The sequence below is a fragment of the Macaca thibetana genome, chromosome 1 (assembly GCF_024542745.1).
Source record: "Macaca thibetana thibetana isolate TM-01 chromosome 1, ASM2454274v1, whole genome shotgun sequence".
Classification (NCBI taxonomy): Eukaryota; Metazoa; Chordata; class Mammalia; order Primates; family Cercopithecidae; genus Macaca; species Macaca thibetana.
Genome location: NC_065578.1, coordinates 90,728,553 through 90,750,494, shown reverse-complemented (window position 1 = coordinate 90,750,494; position 21,942 = coordinate 90,728,553). Strand labels below are relative to the sequence as shown.

The following is a 21,942-nucleotide window of genomic DNA, read 5'->3' as shown; positions in this document are numbered from 1 at the left end:
TAAAATTCTCTTTTTTGTTGTGTCTCTGCCAGGCTTTGGTATCAGGATGATGTTGGCCTCATAAAATGAGTTAGGGAGGATTCCCTTTTTCTATTGATTGGAATAGTTTCAGAAGGAATGGTACCAGCTCCTCCTTGTACCTCTGGTAGAATTCAGCTGTGAATCCATCTGGTCCTGGACTTTTTTTGGTTGGTAGGCTATTAATTATTGCCTTAATTTCAGAGCTTGTTATTGGTCTATTCAGGGATTCAGCTTCTTCCTGGTTTAGTCTTGGGAGAGTGTAAGTGTCCAGGAAATTATCCATTTCTTCTAGATTTTTCTAGTTTATTGGCATAGAGGTGTTTATAGTATTCTCTGATGGTAGTTTGTATTTCTGTGGGGTTGGTGGTGATATCCCCTTTATCATTTTTTATTGCATCTATTTGATTCTTCTCTCTTTTCTTCTTTATTATATAGTCTTGCTAGCGGTCTATCAATTTTGTTGATGTTTTCAAAAAACCAACTCCTGGATTCATTGATTTTTTGGAGGGTTTTTTGTGTCTCTATCTCCTTCAGTTCTGCTCTGATCTTAGTTGTTTCTTGCCTTCTGCTAGCTTTTGAATGTGTTTGCTCTTGCTTCTCTAGTTCTTTTAATTGTGATGTTAGGGTGTCAATTTTAGATCTTTCCAGCTTTCTCTTGTGGGCATTTAGTGGTATAAATTTCCCTCTACACACTGCTTTAAATGTGTCCCAGAGATTCTGGTATGTTGTATCTTTGTTCTCATGGTTTCAAAGAACAACTTTATTTCTGCCTTCATTTCGTTATGTACCCAGTAGTCATTCAGGAGCAGGTTATTCAGTTTCCATGTAGTTGAGCAGTTTTGATTGAGTTTCTTAGTCCTCAGTTCTAGTTTGATTGCACTGTGGTCTGAGAGACAGTTTGTTATAATTTCTGTTTTTGTACATTTGCTGAGTGAGGAGTGCTTTACTTCCAATTATGTGGTCAATTTTGGAATAAGTGTGATGTGGTGCTGAGATGAATGTAAATTCTGTTGATTTGGGGTGGAGAGTTCTGTAGATGTCTATTAGGTCTGCTTGCTGCAGAGATGAGTTCAATTCCTGGATATCCTTGTTAACTTTCTGGCTCGTTGATCTGTCTAATGTTGACAGTGGGGTGTTGAAGTCTCCCATCATTATTGTATGGGAGTCTAAGTCTCTTTGTAAGTCTCTAAGGACTTGCTTTATGAATCTGGGTGCTCCTGTATTGGGTGCATATATATTTAGGATAGTAGGATAGTTAGCTCTTCCTGTTGAATTGATCCCTTTACCATTATGTAATGGCCTTCTTTGTCTCTTTTGATCTTTGACGGTTTAAAGTCTGTTTTATCAGAGACTAGTATTGCAACCCCTGCTTTGTTTGGTTCTCCATTTCCTTGGTAGATCTTTCTCCATCCCTTTATTTTGAGCCTATGTGTGTCTCTGCATGTGAGATGTGTCTCCTGAATACAGCAGACTGATGGGTCTTGACTCTTTATCCAGTTTGCCAGTCTGTGTCTTTTAATTGGAGCATTTAGTCCATTTACACTTAAGGTTAATATTGTTACGTGTGAACTTCATCCTGCCATTATGATATTAACTGGTTATTTTGCTCGTTAGTTGATGCAGTTTCTTCCTAGCCTCGATGGTCTTTACATTTTGGCATGTTTTTGCAATGGCCGGTACCGGTTGTACCTTTCCATGTTTAGTGCTTCCTTCAGGGTCTCTTGTAAGGCAGGCCTGGTGGTGACAAAATCTCTAAGCATTTGCTTATCTGTAAAGGATTTTATTTCTCCTTCACTTATGAAACTTAGTTTGGCTGGATATGAAATTCTGGGTTGAAAATTCTTTTCTTTAAGAATGTTGAATATTGGCCCCTCACTCTCTTCTGGCTTGGAGAGTTTCTGCTGAGAGACCTGCTGTTAGTCTGATGGGCTTCCCTTTGTGGGTAACCCGACCTTTCTCTCTGGCTGCCTTTAAGATTTTTTCCTTCATTTCAACTTTGGTGAATCTGATAATTATGTGTCTTGGAGTTGCTCTTCTCGAGGAGTATCTTTGTGGCGTTCTCTGTATTTCCTGAATTTGAATGTTGGCCTGCCCTACTAGGTTGGGGAAGTTCTCCTGGATGATATCCTGAAGAGTGTTTTCCAACTTGATTCCATTTTCCCCGTCACTTTCAGGCACCCCAATCAGACGTAGATTTGGTCTTTTTACATAATCCCATACTTCTTGCAGGCTTTGTTCATTTCTTTTTCTTCTTTTTTCTTTAGATTTCTCTTCTCGCTTCATTTCATTCATTTGATCCTCAATTGCTGATACTCTTTATTCCAGTTGATCGAGTCAGTTACTGAAGCTTGTGCATGTGTCACGTATTTCTCGTGTCATGGTTTTCATTTCTGTCAGTTCGTTTACGGCCTTCTCTGCATTAATTATTCTAGTTATCAATTCTTCCACTTTTTTTTTCAAGATTTTTAGTTTCTTTGCGCTGGGTACGCAATTCCTCCTTTAGCTCTAAGAAGTTTGATGGACTGAAGCCTTCATCTCTCATCTCGTCAAAGTCATTCTCTGTCCAGCTTTGTTCCATTGCTGGCGATGAGCTGTGTCCCTTTGGAGGGGGATATGCGCTCTTATTTTTTGAATTTCCAGGTTTTCTGCCCTGCTTTTTCCCCATCTTTGTGGTTTTATCTGTCTCTGGTCTTTGATGATGGTGAAGTACTAATGGGGTTTTGGTGTGGGTGTCCTTCCTGTTTGTTAGTTTTCCTTCTAACAGTCAGGACCCTCAGCTGTAGGTCTGTTGGAGATTGCTTGAGGTCCACTCCAGACCCTATTTGCCTGGGTGTCAGCAGCAGAGGCTGCAGAAGATAGAATATTGCTGAACAGCGAGTGTACCTGTCTGATTCTTGCTTTGCAAGCTTCCTCTCAGGGATGTACTCCACCATGTGAGGTGTGGGGTGTCAGTCTGCCCCTAGTGGGGGATGTCTCCCAGTTAGGCTACTCAGGAGTCAGAGACCCACTTGAGCAGGCAGTCTGTCCATTCTCAGATCTCAACCTCCATGTTGGGAGATCCACCGCTCTCTTCAAAGCTGTCAGACAGAGTCGTTTGTGTCTGCAGAGGTTTCTGCTGCTTTTTTTTTTGTTGTTGTTGTTTTTGTTTAGCTGTGCCCTGTCCCCAGAGGTGGAGTCTACAGAGACAGGCAGGCCTCCTTGAGCTGCTGTGAGCTCTACCCAGTTCCAGCTTCCCAGAGGCTTTGTTTACCTACTTAAGCCTCAGCAATGGCAGGTGCGCCTCCCCCAGCCTCGCTGCTGCCTTGCCGTTGGATCGCAGACTGCTGTGCTAGCAATGAGGGAGGCTCTGTGGGCGTGGGACCCTCCCGGCCAGGTGTGATATATAATCTCCTGTTGTGCACGTTTGCTAAGACCCTTGGTAAAGCGCAGTATTGGGGTGGGAGTTACCCGATTTTCCAGGTATTGTGTGTCTCAGTTCCCCTGGCTAGGAAAAGGGATTCCCTTCCCCCTTGCGCTTCCCAGGTGAGGCGATGCCTCGCCCTGCTTCAGCTCTCGCTGGTCGGGCTGCAGCAGCTGACCAGCACCAATTGTCCGGCACTCCCTAGTGAGATGAACCCAGTACCTCAGTTGAAAATGCAGAAATCACCTGTCTTCTGTGTCACTCACGCTGGGAGCTGGAGACTGGAGCTGTTCCTATTCGGCCATCTTGCTCCACCCAGCTGCCACATTTTCTTTATCCAGTCTATCACTGATGGGCATTTAGGTTGATTCCATGTCTTTTCTATTGTGAATAATGCTGCAATGAACATATTTGTTCTTGTAGCCTTGTAAAATAATAATTTATATTCCTTTGGGTATATGCCCAGTAACGGGATTGCTAGCTCAAAAGGTGTTTCTGGTTATAGGTCTTTGAGAAATTGCCACAACGTCTTCCACAATGGTTGAACTAATTTACACTAGCAACAGTGTAAAAAAGCATTGCTTTTTCTCTGCAACCTCCCCAGCATCTGTTGTTTTTTGACTTTTTAATAATTGCCATTATTATTAAATGAGATAGCATGAGATGCTCTCTCACTGTGGTTTTGATTTATTTTTCTCTAATGATCAGTGATATTGAGCTTTTTTTCATAATGTTTGTTGGCCACATGTGTGTCGTCTTTTGAGAAGTGTCTGTTCATGTCCATTGCCCACTTTTTAATGGGGTTGTTTTTTTTTCTTGTAAATTTGTTTAAGTTCCTCGTAGACTCTGGATATTAGATCTTTGTCAGATAGATAGATTGCAAAAATTTTCTCCTGTTCTGTAGGTTGTCTGTTTACTCTCATGATAGTTTCTTTTGCTGAATGGAAGCTCCTTATTTTAATTTTAAGTTGATGCCATTTGTCAATTTTTGCTTTTGTTGCAATTGCTTTTGGTGTTTTCATCATGAAATCTTTGCCTGTGCCTGTATCCTGAAGGGTATTGCCTGAAGGGTATTTTCTTCTAGGGTTTTTATAGTTTTGGGTTTTAAGTTTAAGTCTGCAATCTGTCTTGAGTTAATTTTTGTGTAGGGTGTAAGGAAGGGGTCCAGTTTCAATTTTCTGCATATGGCTAGCCAGCTCTCCCAGCACCATTTATTAAATAGGGTGTCCTTTCCCCATTGCTTGCTTTTGTCAGATTTGTTGAAGATCAGATGTTTGTAGGTGTGTGATCTTATTTCTGAGTTCTCCATTCTGTCCTTTGGTCTATGTGTCTGTTCTTGTACTAGTCCCATGCTGTTTTGGTTACTGTAGCTTTGTAGTATAGCTTGAAGTTGGGTAGCATACCTCCAGCTTTGTTCTTGCTTAGGATCATCTCGGCTATTTGGTTCTATACAAATTTTAAAATAGTTTTTTTCTGATTCTGTGAAGAATGTCAATGATAGTTTAGTGGGAATAGCATTGAATGTATAAATTACTTTGGGCACTATGGTCATTTTTTACAGTATTGTTTCTTCCTATCCATGAGCATGGAATGTTTCTCTATTCGCTTGTATCCACTTTGATTTCTTTGAGCAGTGGTTTGTAGTTCTCCTTGAAAAGTTTCTTTACTTCCCTCCTTAGCTGCTGTATTCCTAGGTATTTTATTCTTTTTGTAGCAGTTGTGAATGGGAGTTCATAGACGGTTTGGCTCTCTGATTGCCTGCTGTTGGCTATAGGAATGCTAGAGATTTTTGCACATTGATTTTGTATCCTGAGAATTTGCTGAAATTGCTTAATAGCTTAAGAAACTTTTGTGCTGAGAAGATGAGATTTTCCAAATATAGGATCATGTCATCTGTAAACAAAGATAATTTGACTTCCTCTCTTCCCATTTAAATACGCTTTATTTCTATTGCCTGATTGCCCTTGCCAGAACTTCCAATACTATGTTGAATAGGAACGGTGAGAGAAGGGATCCTTGTCTTGTGCCAGTTTTCAAGGGGAATGATTCCAGTTTTTGCCCATTCAATATGATATTGGCTATGGGTTTGTCATATATGGCTCTTATTATTTTGAGGTATGTTCCTTCAATACCTAGTTTGTTGAGAGTTTTTAACATGAAGGAGTGTTGAATTTTATCGCAGGCCTTTTCTGCGTCTATTGAGGTAATAATGTCTTTAATTCTGTTTATGTGATAAATCACATTTATTGGTTTGTGTATGTTGAACCACTTTTGCATCCTGGGGATGAAGCCAACTTGATCATGGTGGGTAAGCTTTCTGATGTGCTGCTGGATTCAGTTTGCCAGTATTTTATTGAAGCTTTTTGCATGAGTGTTCATTAAGGATAGTGTTCTGACGTTTTCTTTTTTTGTTTATCTCCACCAGGTTTTGGTATCAGGATGATGCTGACCTCATAAATGGGTTAGTGAGGAGTCCCTCCTTTTCAATTTTTTGAAATAGTTTCAGTAGAAATGGTGCCAGCTCTTCTTTCTACCTGTGGTAGAATTTAGCTGTGGATCTTTCTGGTCCTGGGGTTTTTTTGGTTGGTAGGCTAGTTATTACTGTCTCAATTCCAGAACTCATTATTGGTCTATTCAGGGATTCAGTTTCTTCCTGGTTCAGTCTTGGGAGAGTGTATGTGTCCAGGATTTTATCCATTTCTTCTAGATTTTCGAGTTTATGTGCGTAAAGGTCTTTATGGTATTCTTTGATGGTTGTTTGTATTTCTGTGGGGTCAGTGGTGATATCCCCCATATAATTTCTGATTGTGTTTATTTGATTCTTCTCTCCTTTCTTCTTTATTAGTCTAGCTAGCAGTCTATCTATTGTATTAAGTTTTTCAAAAAACTAGCTTCTGGGTTTGGTGATTTTTTTTTTTGAAGAGTTTTTTCATGTCTCTGTCTCCTTTAGTCAGCTCTGATCTTCGTTATTTCTTGTCTTCTGCTAGCTTTGGGGTTTGTTTGCTCTTGGTTCTCTAGTTTTTTTTAGCTGAGATGTTAGGTTGTTAACTTGGGATCTTTCTAGCTTTTTGGTAGGGGAATTTGGTGCATATATATGTTTCTCTCTTAACACTGCTTTAAACTGTGTCCCAGAGATTCTGGTATGTTGTCTCTTTGTTCTCATTAGTTTCAAAGAACTTCTTGATTTTTGCCTTAATTTTATTATTTACATAAGAGTCATTCAGGAGCAGGTTGTTCAGTTTTCATGTAGTTGTGTGGTTTTGAGTGTGTTTCTTAATCTTGAGTTCTAATTTGATTGTGCTCTGGTCTGAGAGACTGTTTGTTATGATTTCCATTCTTTTGTATTTGCTGAGAAGTGTTTTACTTCCAATTATGTAATCAGTTTTAGAGTACATGCCATGTAGCTATCAGAAGAATATATATTCTGTTGAATTTGAGTGGAAAGTTCTGTAGCTGTCGATCAGGTCCACTTGATCCACAGCTGAGTTCAGGTCCTGAATATCTTTGTTAATTTTCTGTCTCAGTGATCTGTCTAATATTGGCAATGGGTTGTTAAAGTCTCCACTATTATTGTGTGGGAGTCTGAGTCTCTTTGTAGATCTCTAAGAACTTGCTTTACGAATCTGAGTGCTCCTGTATTGGGTGCATATATATTTAGGATCATTAGCTCTTCTTGTTGCATTGATCCCTTTACCATTACGTAATGCCCTTCTGTGTCTTTTTTGATCTTTGTTGGTTTAAAGTCTATTTTGTCAGAAACTAGGATTGCAACCCCTGCTTTTTCTATTTTCCATTTGCTTGGTAAGTTTTCCTTCCTTGCTTTATTTTGAGTCTATGTGTGTCTTTGCATATGAGATGGGTCTCTTGAAGACTGCATATCAGTGGGTCTTGGCTCTTTATCCATCTTGCCATCCTGTGCCTTTTAATTGGGGCACTTAGCTCATGTACAATTTAAGATTAGTATTGTTATGTTTGAATTTCATTCTGTCATCATGATGCTAGCCGGTTATTTTGCAGACTTGTTTATGTGGTTGCTTCATAGTGTCACTGGTCTGTGAACTTCAATGTGTTTTTGTAGTGGCTGGTAATGGCTTCTCCTTTCCATATTTAGTGCTTTCTTCAGGAACTCTTGCAAGGCAGGCCTGGTGACTTCCCTCAGCATTTGCTTCTCTGAAAAGAACCTTATTTATCCTTTGCTTATGCAGCTTAGTTTGGCCAGATATGAAATTCTGGGTTAGAAATTCTTTTCTTTAAGAATGTTGAATATTGGTTCCCAGTCTCTTCTGGCTTGTAGGTTTTCTGCTGAGAGATCCACTGTTAGTTTGATGAGTTTCCCTTTGTAGTGACCTGACATTCTCTCTGGCTGCCCTTAATATTTTTATTTCATTTCAATGTTGGAGAATCTGATGATTATGTCTCTTCAGGTTGATGTTCATGTGGAGTATCTTACTGGGGTTCTGTGCATTTCCTGAATTTGAATGCTGTCCTGTCTTGCTAGGTTGGGGAAGTTCTCCTGGAAGTTCTGTTGTAGTATGTTTTCCAATGTGGTTTCATTCTCCCTGTCTCTTTCAGGTACCAGTTAGTTGTAATTTTGGTTTCTTTACTTAATCCCATATTTCTTGGAGGTTTTGTTCATTCCTTTTCATTCTTCTTCTTCTTCTTCTTCTTTTTTTTTTTTTTTTTTTTATTCTTGTCTGCCTGCCTTATTTCAGAAAGATAATCTTCTAGCTTGGAGATTCTTTCCTCCACTTGGTCTATTCTGCTATTGATACTTGTGATTGCATTGTGAAGTTCTTGTGTTGTGTTTCTCAGCTCCATCACATCAGTTATGTTCCTCTTTAAACTGGCTATTTTTGAGTTGATTTTTGTGTATGGTATAAGGGTCCAATTTTATTCTTTTGGATATGGAAATTGTTTTTCCATCCTCATTCGTGGAAGAAACTATTGTTTCCCCATTTCTTTTGGTGTCCTGATGGAAAATTAGTTGACTGTGTATTTTTGGACTTATTTCTGGTCTCTCTGTTGTGTTCCATTGGTCTGTGTTTCTGTTTTTATGCAAGTACTATATTGTTTTGGTTAGTGTGGCTTTATAGTATACTTTTAAATCAGAAAGTGTGTATCTCCAACTTTCTTTTCCTTCTCAGTTTTGCTGTCGCTATCCAGGGTTTATTGTGATTCTAGACTAATTTTATGATTTTTTTTCTTCTATTTCTATGAAGGATGCCATTGGAATTTTGATAAGGATTGTATTGAATATGTACTTCTTTGAGTAGTATGGACATTTTAACAATATTGATTCTTTCAATCCATCAACACAGGGTATCTTCCCATTTATTTTTGTTTTGGATTTCTGTCACCATTGTTTTATAGCTTTCAGTGTACAGATCTTTATCTCCTTAATTAAACTTATTCCTAAGCATTTTATTTTTTGATGCTATCATAACTGGGATTGTTTTCTAGATTTCTTTTTCAGTTAAGTTATTATTTGTGTTTAAAAATGCTACTAATCTCTGTATATTGATTTTGAATCCTGCAACTTTACTGAATTATTAGTTCTAAGTATTTTTAATGAGTTTTTGATTTTTTTTACATACAAGGTAATGTCTGCAAATAAAGATAATTTTACTTCTTCCTTTCAAATTTGAATTCCTTTTATTTATTTTTTTCTTATCTGATTGCTCTTGCTAGTACTTTCAGTACTATGTTGAATAGAAGCATTGAGAGTGGGCATCCCTGTGTTGTACTATATCTTAGTGGAAAAGCTTTCAGTTGTTCCCCATTGATTATCATGTTGGCTGTGGATTTTTCATAAATGGCCTTTGTTATGTTAGTTGAGAAGTTTTCCTTATAAGCTTGCGTGTTAAGAGATTTTTATCAAGAAAGGATGTTGAACTTGTTGTCAAATGCTTTTTCTGCACCAATTGAGATGATTTGTGTTTTTTATCTTTCCTTCTGTTAATGTGATACATCAGAGTGGTTGATTTGCATGTATTAAACCAGACTTTCTTGCCAGGAATAAATCCACTTGGCCATGATGTATAATCCTTTTTGATGTGTTGTTGAATTCAGTTTGCTTACATTTTATTGAGGATTTTTGCGTCAATATTCATCAGAGATACTGGCCTATAGTTTTCTTGTAGTGTGTTTATGTGGCCTAGGTATCAAAGTGATAGTAGCCTCACAAAATATATTTGGAAGTATTCCCTCTAGCTGTATTTTTTTGGAATAGTTTATGAAGTATTGGTAGTGATTCTTCTTTGAATGTTTGGTAGAATTCAGTTGTGATGCTATCTGGTTCTGGGCTTTTCCTTGTTGGAAGATTTTTCATTACTACTTCAATCTCATTATGTGTTATTGGTCTGTTTAAGCTTTCTATTTCTTCCTGATTCAAACTTAGCAGGTTATATTTTTCTAGGAGTTTGTCCATTTCCTATATGTTATCCAATTTGTTGGTATTAATATATAATTGTTCTTAATAGTCCCTTGTGATTTCTTTAATTTCTGAGGCATCTGTTGTAATTTCTGCAGTTTCATTTTTATTTTATTTGTTTCCTCTTTTTTTTTTCTTAGTCTAGCTAGATATTTGTTTGTTTTTTCAAAGAACCAAGTCTTGGTTTTATTGATCATTTTCTATATGTTTTTGGTGGTTGTTCTCTATTTGACTTATTTCTCTTCTGATCTTTATTATTTCCTTTCTTCTGCTAACTTTGCATTTAGTTTGTTCTTTTGCTAGCTCCTGTAGGTATAATGTTAGGCTGTCTATTTAGCATCTTCTTTTTTAATGTAGACCCTTATTGCTTAAAATTTCCTTTTGAGTTCGAGACCAGCCTGGCCTACACGGGGAGACTACGTCTCTACTAAAAACACAAAATTAGCCAGGCGTGGTGGCACATGCCTGTAATCCTAGCTACTGAGGAGGCTGAGGCAGGAGAATCGCTTGAACCCGGAAGGCATAGGTAGCAGTGAGCTGAGATCGTGCCATTGCACTCCAGCCTAGGCAACAAGAGTGAAAGTCTGTCTCAAAAACAAACAAACAAACAAAATTCCTCTTAGAACCACTGTTGCTGCATCTCATAGGTTTTGGTCTGTTGTCTTTCCATTGTTTCTTGTCTCAAGATTTTTTAAATTTCCCTTTTGGTTTCTTTGACCCATTGATTGTTTGGGAGCATGTTGTTTAGTTTCCATGTACTTGTGATTTTTTTCAAAATTTTTCCCATTACTGATTTCTAGTTTCATATTGTTGTGGTCAGAAATGATACTACATGTGATTTCAATCGTCTTGAATTTAGATTAATTAAAAATAGTTAAATCTAGTTTTGTGGTTTAATGTATGATCTGTCCTGTAGAATGTTTCATATGCACTAGGGAAGCATATACATTCTGCTGCTATTCAATGCAAAGTTCTATATTTGTCTCTTAGGTCCATTTGACTCAAAGTACAATTCAAGTCCAGTATTTCTTTGTTAACTTTCGGTCTGGTTCATCTATCATTATTGAAAGTGGGATATTGAAGACTCCTACTATTATTGTGTTGCTATCTATCACTCTCTTCATGTCCTTTAATAATGTTTTATATATTTTGATGCTTCAGTGTTGGGTGCTTATATATTTAAGATTCTTATGTGCTCTTGATGAATTGACCCCTTTGTCGTTAAATTATGACCTTCTTTGCCTCTTGTAACAGTTTTTGACTTGAAGTCTATTTTAACTGATGTAAGAATAGCCACCCTGCTCTCTTTTGGTTACTATTTACATAGAATATTTTCTTCTACCCCTTAACTTTCAGCCTGTGTCCTTGTAACTAAGATGGATCTCTGGTAGGCAGCATATGTTTGGATCTTTTTTTTTTTTTTTCTATCAATTTAGATACTGTATGTCGTGATTGGAGAATTTAATTCATTTGCCTTCAGGGTTATTATTGATAGATAAGGGCTTACTCCTGCAGTTTTAATTGTTTTCTGATTGCTTGGTAGATCAGTTGTTCCTTTCTTTCTCTTGTTATGTACGTTTGTGATTTGTTGTTTTTCTGTAGTGCTAAGCTTTGATTCCTTTCTCTTTCTCATTTGTATCTCCTGTAGCTTTTTGCTTTGCAGTTACCACGAGGCTTACATAAAATATCTTATAGTTATAATAGACTATTTTAAGCTGATAACAACTGTTAAACTTCAGTCACATACAAATACTCTAGATTTTTGCCCTCCCCCCACAATTTATGTTTGCTGACATAATTTACATCTTTTTATATTCAGTATTCCTTAACAACTCATTGTAGCTACATTTTTGACCATTTTGACTTTTCACCTTCATACTGGAGATTTGAAAGACTTACAGATCACCATTACAGTGGTGGCACATTCTGAATTTGACTATGCATTTAAACTACCAGTGTGTTTTATGCTTTCAATATGTTTTCATGATACTAATTATCATTCTTTTGTATCTGGTAGAAGAATAGCTTTAATCATTTCTTATAAGGCAGGTCTAGTGGTGAATTTCCTCAGTTTTTATTTATCTGGCAGAGACTTTATTTCTCCTCATTTCTGATGAACAGCTTTGCTTTGTACAGTATTGTATTGTTTACTGGCAATATTGTCTTCTTTCAGGGCTTTGACTATATCATCTTGTGCTCTCCTGGCCTGCAAGGTTTCTGCTGAGAAATCCACTGATAGTCTAATGGAGATTCCCCTATAAATTACTTGATACTTTTCTCTTGCTACCTTTAAAATTCTCTCTTTGTCTTTGACTTTTGACATTTTTATTATAATGTGCCTCAGTGAGGACCTTTTTGGGTTTGAACATGTTTGGTGATTTTAAGATTCATGGAACTGGATGTCCGTATCTCTCCCAAGACTTGGGAATTTTTCAGCAATTATTTTGTTAAATAAGCTTTCTATGCATTTTCCTCATTCTTCTCCTTCTGGAACCTCCATAATATGAATACTTGTTTGCTTAATGGTGTCCCATAAATCCTGTAGGCTTTCCTCACTCTTTTTTGCTCTTTTTTCTTTTTTTTTTCCTCTGACTAGGCTATTTCAGAAACCTAACTTCATTTCACAGATTCTTTCTTCTGCTTGTTTTGGTTTGCTATTGAAGCTCTCTATTTTTGATTTCATTCATTTAATTCTTTAGCTCCAAGATTTCTATTTGGTACTTTTTGAATGACTTTCTTATACAGATAAATGAATTGTCTTCCTAATTTCATTGAACTGTCTATCTGTATTCTTTTGTATCTCAGTGAGTTTCCTTAGGATTATTACTTTGAAGTCCTTTTCAGGCAATATGCAAATTTCTGTTTTTTGGAATCGGTTACTGGAGAATTATTGTGTTTGTTTGGTGCTGTTGTATTTTCTGTTTTTTTTTTTTTTTTTTTTTTTTTTTCATGTTTCTTGTGTCCCTGTATTGATATCTGCACAACTAGTGGAATAATCCCCTGTTTCAAATTTGTAGAGAGGTACTTTCCTTTGGTCACTCTGGTCAAAATGTAATTAGTTGTTTATTCATTGTTTTGCTCTTTTTTGTGGGGAGGATGAGCATTAGGCATCTCTAGTTGACCATCTTGCTTCCTCCTGACCTAGTTTTTGTTTTTGTTTTTGTTTTTGAGATGGAGTCTCTCTCTGTCACCCAGGCTGGAGTGCAGTGTCACAATCTTGGCTCACTGCAAGCTTCTGGGTTCACACCTTTCTCCTGCCTCAGCTGCCCCAGTAGCTGGGACTAACAGGCACCTGCCACCATGCCCAGCTAATTTTTTGTATTTTCAGTAGAGATGGGGTTTCACCGTGCTAGCCAGGATAGTCTCTATCTCCTGACCTCGTGATCTGCCTGCCTCAGCCTCCCAAAATGTTGGGATTGCAGGCATGAGCCACCGTGCCTGGCCAACCTAGTTTTTTTAAATGCCATGTCTATGTCTCAGAGCACTGGAAACAACTATTGTTTATTTCTATGTTTTTTTTTTTTTTTTTTTTGGCTTACTAGTGATATAGTAGTTTTAGGAATTGTTACTTCTTACAGTTTTTTTTAGGCAAATCATGAGAGTAGACTTATATTCTGACTTGTTAATCACCAATTATGTTTTTTTCTTAGGGGAAGTGAGTTTTCCAAATTCTTGGTTTAAAAGTGAGCTTTAATATTACAGCTCATAAGTTTAGGGACTTTTGAATATGTAAGTTGGATATTTTCTACTTCTTAAAATAGTTTTCAGATAATGATATTGTGAAAATTTTTTGATATCTCTAAGTTTTAAAATAATTAATAAACTGTTTCAGAGTCTTCTAATGTTACTGGGAATAACTAAATAATTTTATGGTATTTTTAAATAGGTTACAGAAGTATGCATATTCCATAAGAGATTCAAAACTGAGAGGTAGGTTTAGAGATAATTTTTGAATAGCATTTTCACATACACATGAAAGGTGCCAATTATTGATAAAATACTAATAGTAGCAGCTGATATATTACAGATATCTTAAAAGATGGTGCCGCTTATCATCATGCTGGTATGGAGCTGTCAGATAGAAAAGTAGTTGAGGGAGCTTTTACTGTTGGAGATTTACCAGTTCTTTGTAAGTAAAACACATTTCTTGTGGATGCTATAAAATATTTTGGAAAATTATTTTTAAGAGGAAAAAAGGAAAAGCTCAAGTATTCTGCTTCTTTTTTCTTTTCTTCTGAGAATCTAGAATTAAGTGGTTACCTATGCATGTGGATGCTACAGTAAATTCTTTGGCAATGTTTACATCTTTGTCATATTATTGAACGTAGTGTAATTTGAAAAACAAGAAGTTAATAGGTTTTTGGATTTAAAGTGTGTTACTATTTTAGATTGTAATGTTCTTTTTTTCTTTCTTTTCTAAATTTCTTATATATGAGATTTTATTACATTTATAGGAATGTCTTTTATTAAAAAGTCTTCATGAAGCAATAAAGTTAAATGGCTCAAAATTACTATGTCTTCATCTGATGCAGTTACTACCAGTACTTTAGCTATGGGAGTAAATTTGCCTGCTCACCTAGTAGTTATAAAATCTACAATGCATTATGCTGGAGGACTGTTTGAAGAGTACAGTGAAACAGATATTCTACAGATGATTGGTAGAGCTGGTCGACCTCAAGTAAGTGACAATAACTTTGCTTTTTATACTTAAAAACATGATAAAAACAAAAAATTGTGTATTTTTTGATTAGCATGTCATAATTATATCAGGCTTAAAAGTAATATAGCAGAGAAAATTTACCTTTAATGGAGGAATAAAAGTAAAACAAGCCTCACCAACTGGGACATACTTCCTTCATTCTGTGTAAGCTTGCACTGGCTGATGAAGGGATGGGTTTATGAATGGATATACTCTTAAAGGTCTTTTGGTTTTGTTTTGTTTTTTTATTCTGAATGGGGGTACTCAGCATTTTGGATGGAACAGGTTTTCCTTGTTTAAGGCTGTCACATTACAGAACATGTAACATCCCTAGGTCCTAGCACTAAATGCTAATAGTGTTCCCAGGCATTATGACAAAGTCAGCCCAAATACATTTCAAAACATACCCTACTCTGACAAATACATGAATAAGTCATTTTTATAGCTATTATGGGAACATCAGGAAGAGTATATTTTCAAAACATTTGTAAATATTATGTTATACAATTCTATAATTTCATGGAATAAATCAGATTATATATAAACTATACCAAATCTTACAACTTTTATGCAGTTACCAGAGTTTGTTTTGATTTTAACATTGCCAAAATTATGTTACATTGAAACCAAAGTGATATTTACAGCTATACTCTTGGAAGGCTTTTAAATTAAATTTTAGGTTAACAAAGTGAGAGCATTTTAAAGGTCTTTTTGAAGTGTTATTTCAGACAAGGAGACTGTTTAATATAAAATGAAAGTCTTGAGTTTTTGCAGAGGACTGATACCAAGATGTGCTCTTCTTCACTACATTTCTGTTTTTTTCCCCAGTTTGACACTACAGCTACTGCAGTTATCATGACTCGATTAAGCACAAGAGACAAATACATTCAGATGTTAGCTTGTAGAGACACTGTAGAAAGCAGGTAATACAAAAAATGTTCCAAAAAGATAGTAATGCTGATATAGCTTATTTTATTTCCTTTTAAAATATCAAAAGGAAATTTGGTTTGGAGATTTTTTTAAGGCCATTTTCTGTAAAGTTTTCAACAATTTAACTAGATAGTTTGTGTCATTTTAGAGAATTTAATAATTTTTTTAAAATGTAGTCATTTTTTTCAGTGGTATTTCTTGACAAGCATGTATTCTTGTTTATAACAAACCCTAATTTGTAATAAAGCCTTAGTAATTATGATTATAATTTATATATGAAATTATATAAATTTATAATTACTAATTTGTAATAAAGGAGAAATATTTTCACATCTTAATTTAATAATAGAGGAAATCTGGGACTTATTAGTAAGGTATTTAATGTATTCTCTTTTGGAGAAAGTAGGATATAATTTACGCTTCAACTTTTGTTAAAGCAGTAATCCGTGTTCTATAACCATAAAGTAGAGAGATATATCTGAAGCCTTTTTAGAAGTTGAACTGACTTCTTAAGGTTTTCTTTTATGTTTTTGGAAATTAAGTTATAGTTCATGAATTAGTAAAGTAGCAATTGGTATATTATAAATTATTAAAGTTAAAAAGTAAGAGTTATGGCATTGAACTGCATATTCGTAATGCTAAGTTTTTTTTTTTCATTAGTTTGCACAGACATCTTATTGAGCATTTAAATGCAGAGATAGTACTGCATACCATCACAGATGTGAATATTGCTTTGGAATGGATACGATCAACTTTGCTTTATATCAGAGCCTTGAAAAATCCATCTCATTATGGTTTGTTACTTTGACTTGGAAAAGTAGTAATTTTTTCAAGCCAGCTAGGCCTGTATTTATGCTGATAAGTTACAGGATAGATAGATTACAGAAACTAATAGATGATAAAACAAAAGATAACAACAGTCCCAAATACATTTAGAGACAAGAGTAGACAAACTGAGAAATTTTAATCTGTTTTACTTCTAGTGTTTCAACAAGGTTTGAAATCAGCACCATTAAAAATAGACCTAGTGGAAAAAAATTCAGCTCCAGTAAAAATAACAGAAATGTCTAAATCATTGAAAATAAGTTAAAGTTACAGAACGTTTTGAATTTTGTCTGTGCTTAGTGTTCAGCTACTCCCGTTTTTGAGTTTATGACTGTTTATTTTTCAATTTATAAGAAATGAAAGTATATAGTACTACTGTTGCTGCTACAATTTTCATCTTGCTTCTATAGCTAACCCACATCTTGTTATGTGGCTTCCAGAGGGTTTTTTTATGTGGTATAGCTTATGAAATAACCTATACTTGGGGTTGTTGAATACCAAATTAAAGCCTGACTCATTGAAGTATCATTCTAATGCACAGAGGTTCAAAACTTTCAGATCTCAAAGAGTAATTAATATAAGTCTATATTAAAGGAATATATAAATATTCCTATCACTTAAAAATGTCTATTTCAACTAGGTAATACATTTACTTAGTTCAAAAATCATAAAGTGAAGGAATATATACAACTAAAATTCTTCCATGTATATCCCTACCCACACAGTTGTTCAATTCCCATCTCTCCCCTTTCCATCCCCTAGTTCTGTAATCATTGGTATATCTTTTTTGAATAATTTTTTTGCATATAAAAGTAAATAAGAAAATGTAATTTTATTTTCCCACCATTTTAAACACAAATGGTGGCATAATGTATTAGTTTTCCATTCCTTTTAACAAATTATCCTAAAACAAATAATCTAGAAACAACCAGAATTTATTATCTCACACAGCTTATATGGGTTAGGAATCTGGGACTGTCTTAGCTAGGTGGCTCTGGGTCAGAGGCTCTTCTTAGATTGCAAGATATGTCAGCTAGGGCTGCAGTCATCTGAAGGCTTTCCTGGGTCTTGAAGATTCACTTCTAAGTAGTCTCACTCACAGAGCTATAAGTTAGAGGCCTCAGTTTCTCACAGTTGTTGGCAGGCCTCACTCTTTTGCCAGGTGGATCTTTCGTTATAGCATGGCAGCTGATTTTTCTCAGGATGAATGATCAAGAGAGAAAGAGAGACAGAGACAGACTAAATCAGAAGCAGCAGTACTTTTTTATAACTTTGTCTCTGAAGTCACACATCATTACTTCTGCTTTATTGGGTTTTTTAGAAGCAAGTCACTGAGTCCTGGTCACACGAAGGCGAGAGGGATTAAGTTCATCTCTCAGAGGGCAGAATATGAAAGAATTTGTGGGCATTTTTTTTTTTTTTTTTTTTGAGACAGCCTCTCTTGGTTGCCCAGGCTGGAATGCAGTGGCACAATCTTGGCTCACTGCAACCTCCACCTCACAGGTTCAAGCAATTCTCCACCTTACCCTTCTGAGTAGCTGGGACTACAGGCATTCACCACCATGCCTGGCTAATTTTTTGTATTTTTAGCAGAGACGGCGGTTCGCCATTTTGACCAGGCTAGTCTCGAACTCCTGATCTCAAGTGATCCACCTGCCTTGGCCTCCCAACGTGCTGGGATTACAGACATGAGCCACTGTGCCTGGCCTTGTGGTCATATTTTTTTTAAACCTCCATTATTATAGTCTTCTGCACATTCCTTTTTTTCTTAGTATGTCTTGGAAGCTTTTTTGAGACAGGCTTTTGCTCTGTTGCCCAGGCTGAAATCCAGTGGTGTGATCACAGTTTACTTCAGCTTCAACCTTCTGGGCTCAAGTGATCTTCTCACCTCAGCCTCCCGAGTAGCTGGTACTACAGGCATATATCAGTACACCTGGCTAACTTTTGAAAAAAGAAAAATTGTAGAGGCAGAGCCTCCCTATGCTGCCCAGGCTGGTCTCGAACTTGTGGGCTCAAGCGATCCTCCCACTTCACCCTCCCAAAGTGCTGGGATTTTGGCCGTGAGCCACCATGTCTGGCTGGAAGCTTTTTTTAGTAGCTAAATAATATTCCATTTTCTTATGTATCACCTGTTTAAACGATCCCCAATTGATGGACATTTATACTTTTTCTAATTGTTTGCTATTACAAACAATGCAGCCAAAAAATCCCTTCATTTTTTACATGCATAAATTTATCCGTATGATAAATCTCTAGAAATGAAATTCCCAGCAAACTATTGCAAGACCAGAAAACCAAACACCGCATGTTCTCACTCATAGGTGGGAATTGAACAATGAGATCACTTGGACACAGGAAGGGGAACATCACACACTGGGGCCTATTGTGGGGAGGGGACAGAGGGGAGGGATAGCATTAGGAGATATACCTAATGTAAATGATGAGTTAATGGGTACAACACACCAACATGGCACATGTATACATATGTAACAAACCTGCACATTGTGCACATGTACCCTAGAACTTAAAGTATAATAAAAAAAAATTTAAAAAGATTAAAAAAAAAGAAATGAAATTCCTGTGTCAAAGATATATGCATTTATAAATTTGATACCTGTGGCTAAATTGCTACCTTAGTAGCTCATATACCTTTCAGCCGTGTTCAAAAGTGCCATATTTTGTTTCTCCAGCCTTTCCTTCAGGGTGTATACTTGTGTATTTTTATGAATATCAAGTATGAATATTGATATCTTTCATGTTTTAATTTTCATTCCTTCATTTTCATAGTTACTTTATTTTCTGTAGTTACTTTTTTGTATTGAGATATCACTTATAGTAAACTGCACAAATATGAGGTGTATAGGTCAATGAAGTTTTATATATATGTTTATACACACATATACACACATGTAACCACAGCCCAGATTAAGATATAGAACATTTTCTAGATGTTCCCTCATGCTCCTTTTCTGTCAGTATTTGCCCCCAGAAGTCAATGCTATTCTGACTTACATACCACAGGCTAGCTTTATCTATTCTTGAAAAGATTCCATTTATATGAATATAAATCTTTTGATGAAAGGAAATTATTAATTTTAAATAATGTTGCTGTGAACATTGTTATATATATCTTTTGATACACATGTATATGTATATCTGTGGGTATGTGCGTAGGAGTGAAATTATTGTGTTAAACGGTATGTGTAGTTACAACTTTAGTGAATAGCACAAAATGGTTGTATTACCAAATATGTTTTCCTAGGAACATTCATGTTATAATGAAAGTTCATTAGAATATATTAATCACTTGATGATATTTACTATGTGTAAAACATTTGGAAATTTATTCCATACCATTCTTGTTAAAATATGATATTCCTGTTCATTGTTTCTATGGATATTTATTTAAGTCTTGTTTGAATTCAATAAGCTGAGTTTTTTTTTTTCTTATATAAGACTTAATTAGACTACTCTTCCCTAGTTAACTGGGGTATAAACTGAGCCTGTAAAGATGAATTAAATTCTGTTTTACTTTTTGGAAATTTTCATGACATGCAGGTTTTGCATCTGGATTGAACAAAGATGGAATTGAAGCAAAATTACAAGGTTAGGTGCATTTCATTCCAAAAATTAGATTCTATATATTTTAGTGAAAAAGTTTAGTTATTATGAAAGTAAGAATATGCTTTTGTAAATCATTTTTTAAAAAGGAAACTTATCTGTAGAAAAATAATGTGAACTATTTCTTTTTCACACAAAAAGCTTGGCATATACACTTTTTTGCTGAATTAATCAATTTATTCTATCAGAATGTCTTTCTTTGTATAATATGTTAATTTGGTTTATTTGGTTTTTATTTCTAACATCCCTGGTCTTTGAAAATATGCTTACAGATACACACTCTGTATTTTTTCTTTTTTTTAAAAGAGACAATCTTACTCTGTCACCCAGGATGGAATGCAGTGGCGTGATCATAGCTCATTGTAACCTTGAACTCCTGAGCTCAAATGATCCTCCTGCCAAAGCCTCCTGAGTAGCTGGGACTATAGGCGTGAGCCACCACAACTGGTTAATTTTGTAGCTTTTTTTAGAAAGGGGGTCTCACTGTGTTTTCCAGCCTGGTCTCAAACTCCTGGCCTCAAGTGATCCTCCCACCTCTGCCTCCCAAAGCACTGAGATTATAGGTGTGAGCAATCATGCCCAATATGTATTTTTTCTTTTCTACTTAATTTTAATTGAAAAATATAAGCCTAGAGTGATTATGGGCTTTGTAACCCAACCTGTGCCAAAGATGTATTCCTATTCAACCTCAGCTTGTTATTTAATCAACTAGTATTTCTTACTTGTTTTTTAGAATATAAAATATTGTTAGGCATTTATTCAGATTAGAAATTGCTACCTTTTCATTGTGTTGAGACTGTCCCTTTAGTAAAAGAAAAAAATGTTAGACCCTCTAAAAAGATTTAGCCAATTTAAATTTATTCTCTACTTGTATTACATGTGTGGCAAATAAAAATGCAGAGATAAAGCAGTAAAATTGTCTTGCTTAAAGAATAAATATGTTGTTAAAACATGATCATAACCAATAGCATATATTCATAATGCTGCTGTATTCATGTTGAAATACAGATTATAAGTTGTATTATCTTCAAGGTATTGATTAATTTTGTAATGGAATTTAAAAAATTAAACATATATTTTGAAAATAATGATCAAATACACTCAAGAAATTAGATAGTCCAAGAGATATATTGCTATATTTGGATAACTTTAATGTTTTATCTTTTGTTAAATTAGCAGAATCACAGCTCATATTTGCCTTATCTTTGGTCACTATAGGGTTAGCAAAGTTTTGCCTTCTAAACAAAAATAGCTAAATATAACTGAATATTAAGGTTTTGGTATTGTAGGAGAGAAAAATAGTAACATCTTTTCCTCATTCATTGCAAGGTTCACAGCTGACACTCCTGTAACAAGACAGATTAACAAGAGAAAAGCATAACAAATTTATTTAATCAAAGTTGTGTATGACATGGGAGCCTTCAGAAATTAAGACCCAAAGACCCAGGGAAAACTGTGTTTCTATGGCAAGTCTAATGAAAAAAAATGAATAGTTGTCGAGAAACATGACTGGTCAAAAGGGTATTATCTAATATTAATAAACTAGGCAAAACTTAACAAGGCCTATTTGTTCAGATTCTTCTTGGCCTCTCTGTGTAGAATTCTTTCTTCCTGCGCATGAGACAGGACCATTCCATACCGTGGAATGAGGGTCTTAGAATTTAGGCAAAGTAGGTCAGAGAATTCCTTTATGACCATGTTTCACACAAAAAGGCAGGGAAAGGTCAGAGTGACCTTCTTGTTTCTGAGGTCCTCTCAGTCTTACTGAGTTTGAAATGCTTTGGGTCAGCATTTTCTGAGCCCTGCCATTATCCTTGGAGATCTGCCTTAAATCTTTCAGGAAGGATCGTTAGCATAGTATATGCTGTTTCCTAAACTTGATTATACTTTCTTGCCCAGTATACTCTAATAGCTTCCCCATTACTCTTAGAATAAAATACAAACTTTCACCACAGCCCACAAAATCCTGCTTGATATCTCCCTGCCTATTACTCTAACTGCATCTCTTGTCACTTT

The 21,942-nt window shown here is 35.7% G+C and overlaps 1 protein-coding gene across 1 annotated transcript in view; it reads left to right on the top strand.

The window, feature by feature from the left end:
- HFM1 (helicase for meiosis 1) overlaps positions 1-21,942 on the top strand; it is a 128,181-nt gene that overhangs the window by 32,242 nt on the left and 73,997 nt on the right. The window contains 6 exon segments of the mRNA XM_050782572.1: positions 13,738-13,781; positions 13,879-13,980; positions 14,384-14,529; positions 15,379-15,473; positions 16,141-16,274; positions 19,864-19,911. Coding sequence (XP_050638529.1) covers positions 13,738-13,781; positions 13,879-13,980; positions 14,384-14,529; positions 15,379-15,473; positions 16,141-16,274; positions 19,864-19,911 — 569 coding nt within the window.